Source organism: Malus domestica, chromosome 09, assembly GCF_042453785.1.
Source record: "Malus domestica chromosome 09, GDT2T_hap1".
In the NCBI taxonomy this organism is placed as follows: Eukaryota; Viridiplantae; Streptophyta; class Magnoliopsida; order Rosales; family Rosaceae; genus Malus; species Malus domestica.
In genome coordinates, this window is record NC_091669.1 from 11,968,930 (window position 1) to 11,976,581 (window position 7,652).

General features: G+C 35.1%; 1 protein-coding gene across 5 annotated transcripts; it reads right to left on the minus strand.

Annotated features, from left to right (window-relative positions):
• Positions 1-315: 315 nt before the first annotated feature.
• LOC103443209 (agamous-like MADS-box protein AGL1) lies at positions 316-7,399 on the minus strand. Of its 5 annotated transcripts, none has more exons than XM_008382010.4 (9): positions 7,007-7,399; positions 6,493-6,783; positions 1,743-1,824; positions 1,386-1,447; positions 1,204-1,303; positions 1,058-1,099; positions 895-936; positions 640-809; positions 316-536 (listed from the first exon to the last, which is right to left on the minus strand). In XM_008382010.4, the coding sequence occupies exons 2-9, from the start codon at positions 6,717-6,719 to the stop codon at positions 533-535; spliced, it is 729 nt and encodes a 242-aa protein (XP_008380232.1). In that variant the 5' UTR covers positions 6,720-6,783; positions 7,007-7,399; the 3' UTR covers positions 316-532.
• Between the last annotated feature and the right edge of the window lie 253 nt (positions 7,400-7,652).

Here is a 7,652-nt window from a genome sequence, read left to right on the forward strand (position 1 = left end):
CTCAACCACTCCTTTTTGTTCTTTCATGCGCAGGAGAACAGAGATCAACCTTATAATCCATTTTTTACAAAACGAAAATATAAACGAACTTTGTGGAAACTACATATAACGGTATGACATGTGTGCACGCATTTTTCTGTTCATTTTGTTTTAATTTCTGAAAGGAAAATATTTGACTCATGTTGGAAGTAGTCATTCCTACTTACTAGTCAATCACGGTGTGCACATATTATTCTATGTGTATATTTGTCAAGTTATTCATGCGTGTTGAAACTGTAATTTGCAGAAATTAGGAATTTATGCAGATGAACAAGATAATAGAGATGGAACTTTAATTAGGGTGAGAAAATAAAATTTACTATATATGTTATCACAGAATTGGGGTCCATCATCACACATATATATATTATGGAGAACATGAGCAAACTGGTTCTCCCATATACATAAAAACTACAACGTCAATTATCTCATAGATTTATGAAGACAGATCAGAGGATATGGATAGAAGAACATCAGACGGCAGTCCAGCATTTCAACTGCATCCAAAGACCAAAAGTAAACAGTGACTAATTATCTCATCTGTATGTGTTTTAGAAAGAAAATATAAATTGTATTACTAGTAATGGTAATAAAACTTACACAAGTTGGAGAGCTGTCTGGCCTTGGCGAGGGTAATGGTTATTATTGGACTCCAAGATCACAGGGAAGAAGTTCCTGTCATACGAATTCGAAGGCATCGACGGATCGTAGGAAGTTCCCGGCATCATATGTGTTTGCTGCTGCTGCTGTTCCCTCTCGCTTTCAGCTATCTGTACCATTCATTCATTAATTTATCATTCTTATTCGTAATTAAGTTCAACTTTTCGGTATTGACTTATGCATTCGAATGTTCACCTTTGCTCTCAGAAAATTGTTGTGGTGTTGCAGCTCAGTCTCCTGCATGCACAAACGTACGTAGTATTATTTTTAAGAAGCAGCATATTGTATAAGTAACGTGAAGAATGCAATTTGGCACCAAGGGCATGTAACTTAGTAGTATAGTAGAAGATAAAGTTACCCTCTTTTGCATGAATTCGATTTCAGAAAACAGGATTTCATTCTGCGGTTTATCCGAGCACACGTCAGTTGAGATTTTGAGTAGGGATTAAGTAAACTTGAAGGAATTAAACAGATTTTTGCAATTAAAATAGGGAAATGGAGTACCTTTTTGGATCTTATTCTGCTGATTCCTTTCTCCAATCTTCCTTCTAGGTTTTTCAGTTCCTTGACTTTCAAGGTGCTAAGGGATTCCCCCAGTATATGCCTGGAGAGAGAGAGGCAGAATGTTTAGATGGACAGAAATTAGACAATGTAGTTAATTATCTAATGAAATCAACTTAATTTACCTGTTTGAATTCTGAATTTCTCGGATCTGTCTTCGCAGTTTTGATGCTTCCTGCTGATAAAACTGAGGCCATGTATGGTGACGCATTAGACAAGCTCGTAAAACCAATTTGAACCGTTTCAGTACATACAAATTAAATGAACAAACAGTGGACGAAATTCATGTCTAGAAAAGAGGAAGCTTAAGCTTGGATCAGGAGCATTGCAATAATGTGGATTAGGTGACCAAAATTGGATATAAATAGTTAATTTATAGAGAAATTAAACTATTAGGCTTTCCTTCTACATAAGGACTTCCACTTCCAAGGCTGCTATAGAAAACATTATCCTTTTGTATTCATCATCTAAAAGAAGTTTACCTGAGTGTTAGCTTCTGATACAGATCCACCGTCCGTAGAATCAGCGCATGCTTTTTTGTACCTGTCGATTGTTGCTCTAACGCTGCAAAGGGAAAAAGAAATTAAGCTAAACTTCCAAATTTTTATGTGGTTCTTCAAACACTTAAATAATTTGGAATGAAATGCCCTATTTCTTAGGTATTTTAATTAGAAATGGCACCAATATAGGAAATACTGTAGAATGTTGCCCTAAAAGGGATAAGCTAGGCGCCTAGAGGCCAACCATAACACCTCATAAATCAAATAAAGCTGCCGCACACATTGAGAGATCAAAACCCTATTTCTTTATTCTATCATCTCACTCTCTTATTAATTATTAGTCATCATGCAGAATTGCAGTAGAACAAAAACAAATAACCCAACGTTTTTGTCAAGCCTTTTGCATTTTTTCTCAGATTCTCTCGCCTTGAGAAATTTTAAAGTTCCAAGTGAACCATCATCAATTCTTTGAGGGTTTTTAATTGGTGACTTATTTTGGTCGTGTCGGGGAAGAAAAACCTTCGTGGCATCATCGAATCGAAGCAATCATATGTGGACGTCTTGATTCTTGAAGATCAAGTTTCTTGCTGCTTCTGTGTGAGGTAAAACTCCTAACTATCATCCTCAACGTATATTTTTAGGTGTATATCACATGAAAATTGCGTTTTCAATACTTTATATTAACTAATCATGAGCGTTATGGATACCCTACAGATATAGAATATATTTTATATGGACTAGCTAGCATGAATATCGTTTCCTGTTTGATCATGGACCCAACTCAGAACAACTGTTATGGAAGTTAATTAGTAAAAGAATGTCTGCAAAATCTGAATTCAGAGAAATAATGTAAGAACCTCCAGAAATACACACACATATATAGACATTGAGATACATATGACTGAATCCTGATCAATTTTCTCTCAAACAATATAGTGTCTTCAAAATATATACACATGTTCTTGAAGTATATTAGTTGTCATCTAAAACAATGGTAAATATCAAATTTGTCATTTTTACCAAGTTACGGCTCATGGCAAGTAATGAAATGAAACAAAAAGGAGTCAAATGTCCGAAATAACCTTTAACACAAGGCACATGACTTATTTCATATGAAAATTATAACGGAGTAGGATGAGATAACAAATTAATGATTTTGAAAAATTGATAGGACAAATTACTTACAATTTGAGTTCATATGACACTGTAAAAATGGTGTATAAATTCATATGATATTTCAAAAAATATACCTTTGATAATATTATATATTAGCGACTCTTCCACCAATTCAACTCCATTGCTTAGCGATATGTTTTGAATAAAACATATTGTGGGACCGAATTTGCTAACTTGAAAAAGTAGCAACATTGTAAATATAAACACATCAATTTTCCAATGGTACCAAATATTTTTTCAGAGGGGCTAAGCTGTATGGCCAGATGTGGCTCTACCACTATTGATGTTATGCAACATATGACATTTCAAAAAATCTCTTTGATAATATTAAATATTAGCGACTCTTCCACCAATCAACTCCATTGCTTAGCATTATGTTTTGAATAAAACATATTGTGGGACCGAATTTGCTAACTTGAAAAAGTAGCAACATTGTAAATATAAACACATCAATTTTCCAATGGTACCAAATATTTTTCAGAGGGGCTAAGCTGTATGGCCAGATGTGGCTCTACCACTGTTGATGTTATGCAACATAGAACAGAACAAAAAATTTACCCCAAAATAGAAAAACAAAAGAATCAAACAGAACTATTCAATTTCACTGTGCTCTTGGAGAGTTGTAACCTTAATTTTGTCGAGCCCTGCAGTGTTTGGTTGCCTCTGCCATGCTGGCAGAAGATCCCCAAATATGATTGGTTCCCGTCTCACAATCTCTAAATCTACGCCACGTGTCAGTAAACCTTTACACAATGACCAATAACCCTAAGGAACAGTCCTATTCCCATCTGATGACCCCAAAACACCAAAGGACCCTTTAAACTTATACAAAGTTATGGTATTAGACAAGTGAATTTTATTCATAGAAAAGAATTTATTTCCTTTTATGTCTTTGAATCTCTGAGAGAAAGATGTCTGTTTTTGCAGCCACTTTTAGCATTGTTTTTTTTCTTCACAGACTTATCTTCTCCATTCCGCTCAGTCATTTCATCTTTCCTTCATTCGCCTCTCTCTTTTCACGGAGTCAGACAACTTTTCTTGGAGTATATGCAGGAAAATAATAAACAAATCTATGTATAGATATGGTTCAGTAAAAGCATGATACTAAATAAACACCATTCTCCCTCTTCTGGGGTTTTGCAGCGATATATGCATATATATATTAGACACACACACACACACACACACACACATGAATTTTGAAGCATAAGTTAGAGTCTCTTTTGTTTTGTTGATGACATTGTTTCCAGAAAGATGAAAGAACTCATGACTAATTACTCTATGTGTCCATGAAGAAAATAAAGGTTCTACCATAAAACTAATTGGCAATATGAAGAGTAACCCAACATTTTATAAGCTCATGCAAGGTCCTTCTTTCTATCAATGTGAAACTCATTTTCAACACGCCCCCTACCATGAAGAAAGTTGAGGTTTCACCATAAAACCAATTAGTAATATGAGGAGTAACTCAACCTCTTATAAGTCCATACAAGGTACCTCCTCACATCCATCAATGTGAGACTCATTCTCAACAGTCCATAGATATTAAAGTAATTATAATGCACACAATAAGAGTAAGGAGAATTATTTTTCATCTTTTTCACCACAGAAACTCAAAAAATAAAAAGAAACAAAATAAGGGGAAGATATTGGGAAAATGATAAAAAGTGAGAAGAGAAGATGGAAGTGAAGGGAATCATTTTGCCACAGCAGCTTCTTTGTCCGAAAAAAGGATCATCGTCAGATTTTTTTTTTTTGGAAATTCTAGGGATTCCGTGATCGTAACCATTCATCGTGAGATGAGAAATCATTTCAAAATTTAAAATTTAGAATTAAATATAAATAATACCTAACAAAAACCGACCGTATGATGTACGATGAACGATTATTATCGCGAGATTCTTAGAATGCTCAAGAAAAAGATCGGGTGATGTTCCTTTTCCCTTTGTCCGGACTGGAAGAACAGAAACATCATGTCTGACGTGACCATAGATTCGTAAGCTGTAAACTCAAAGAAACAATACAGCTCACTCACTCACACAAGAAACCGTAGGCACTTCCATATACCACTTCCTAATATATATATACATATATATATATATGTATATGTATTAAACAGGCGAAATTTCTATTGTTTTCCAGAGTATTTGGGTCATTAGATCCAGATTATTGTATTTTTTTACGAAGAATCTAAACATCAGAAATTTCGGAGTATAGAATACCCCCGAGCATACTAAAAAGTACCCCAAGTATTGGTACTGGACTTTGGGTTTTAAAACCCTAAACACAAGATCTACTGATCTAGCCTTCCAGACCCGCCACAATGATGAAAACAGTCTTCATCTTTTTGTGTGAATTTCAACATATTATATGGTGCTTGGAGAGTAATATAATGAAAGAATTATAACAAGGTTTCAAGATTCCCATTTGAGTTTTTTAGTCCTAATTATTTCTTGTGTGATTTCTGTTGAAGATAAGACAAAAGTTTAGACATCCAGTAGGCTTTTGAACCTATTTCTCAGACTTGCAGCTGACTGATTGAAGCATGGCTTGGTTGATATGTAATTTGACTTTGAAACCCTAGCTAACCACACCCTAGCCTCCTCCTTCATGTTCCAGAAAGGGTCAAAGAGGACAAAAATTAATGTATAGAACATAACTACAAAAAAGGTGGTGAATTTACTTAGGTCTGGCAATCTGATTGAAGTTTTTATTTGGGTTTTAACTTGTATATACATTCATTTTACTTGGGCCAAAAAATACGTACAATTTGCTTCTTAGCTGAACTGACATGTTTACTTAGGAAGCGTCATGAGATGAAGGGAACTGGCTAATGAGAGTTGGACAGCTTTGTGATCTGCAGACATACATTTTATGGCCTACTGGTAGATGACATGTGGAGAGAGAGAGAGAAGTAGTTTAACAACAATGGAGATACATGGAAGCTGATCTAACAGACCTGCAACTCTTTGTAACCCTAAGATTGTTTTCATACAAAAACTGCTAGGATTAATACACAACTTCCTCTATTTCTATCTGTGATCCTACAGATCTGCATAGAGAGCTAAGCTATAGAAAGAATAGGCACAAAATATAAAGAAAATATAAAAAAAAAAAATACTATATTACCCCAAAGATCAAAGTTTTCTGGTTGATAAGCTGAAATATACCTCAAAGCTTACTCAAGTTTGTTCCCCAAAATAAAATTACTCATTTCACCCTAGCTAGCCACACCCAAAACCAAAAGAACAAAATAATTAGTCTCAACTGCTCCTAAACCAGACTTAATATTTTTTAAACAACAGCGAGATTGAAAAACAAAAACAAGTTAGCAGTTAGAATTTTATGTGTAACTAAATAATCAAAATTAGCTTCCAGCTGAAAAGTTAAGGTCATATATAAAAGGGAATATAGTGATTAATTGAATTGGAAAAGACTACTTGAAGATCAAATCAGAAGAACTCAGAGAGAGAGAGAGAGAGAGAGAGAGAGAGAGAGAACCTGAAGTGCAAGAACAAAACAGTTAAATAAGTAAATTACAAAGTAATATGCAAACCTGTTGTTAGCATACTCATAGAGGCGGCCACGGGTGGAGAAGACGATAAGAGCAACTTCAGCATCACAAAGAACAGACAATTCATAGGCTTTCTTAAGCAATCCGTTGCGGCGTTTGCAGAAGGTGACTTGTCGATTGGTAGTGTTTTCGATCCGCTTAATCTCAATTTTGCCTCTTCCCAATTTTTTTTGGGTAGAGCTCTCAGGTGCTTGATTTGCGAACTCCATTGTTGCAAGGATGAAAAATGGCAAAAACCCCTCCAAATAGATTAGTTGTGGCTCTTTCTGTTAGCTAGCTAGCCAAGAAAAACACCAAAAAACCACTCTTTAGTTAAAAGGCATGATCAAGATCAGTTGACAACTATATTTGTAATAAAGCAATAGACATGGATTAACCTATTGAGTTACGTGTGAGCTTTATTTTTGTTTAAGACCACTAAACCAACTTTTAAAAGAAAACAAAGCAAAGAAGGAATAGAGGATTAGGGATATATAAACACAAAGAAAATAATTACTTCTTGACTTTGAGTTTTTCTTTTGGGGTTGCACTTGGCAACCGGAAGGAAGAATTGCAGAAGTGGGAAGTGGGTAACTTTTTTGGTTAAAGAGATTGGTATTTAAGGACAGCAAAAATGGACGTCTTAACCATCACCCAACACATCCTACCCAACACATCCTCCATTATTTGCCTTGTAAGGATGATAGTCTAGAAATATACTTACTATATGTGTATCTATCTACCTAGCTAGGTTGGATTGTATAGTAATGGAGGAGAGGAAGTAGTAGAAATATAAAGAGGGATGGAGAAAACAGAAGAGGGTTTGATGTGTATTGCTTTCTTGCTCCATTAACCGTCCATCTCTTCATGTATGGGAAAAAGTGAAGGTGTGTGTGTGTGTGATGGTGTTAAAAGGGTATTTGGAGAGTTGCCTATTTTTATGAATGGAGTTTTTTGAACGGGACCCATTTATGCTGGAAGTTGCACTCAAGAGCTTTATTTTCATATAAAGCAAAGAAAAAGGAGAGGGAGGTCATGGTCTTTTTGAAGAGAAAAAACAAAATGAGAGGACCTCTCATGTTTTTGCTTCTTGGATTTTTGAATTGGCCTTTTATTCTAGATTTGTTTTCTGACCTCCCCAAGAGTACTACTTCTGTTCGAAG

Bases quoted from the DNA above. Each gene is read 5' to 3' on its own strand.
- LOC103443209 (XM_008382010.4), bottom strand. From the start codon at position 6,719: ATGGAGTTCGCAAATCAAGCACCTGAGAGCTCTACCCAAAAAAAATTG. The intron at 937-1,057 runs GTAACTTTATCT...TTGTGCATGCAG, and splicing joins TCGAATTCATGCAAAAGAGG to GAGACTGAGCTGCAACACCA. The intron at 810-894 runs GTGAACATTCGA...TGAATGGTACAG, and splicing joins ACAATTTTCTGAGAGCAAAG to ATAGCTGAAAGCGAGAGGGA.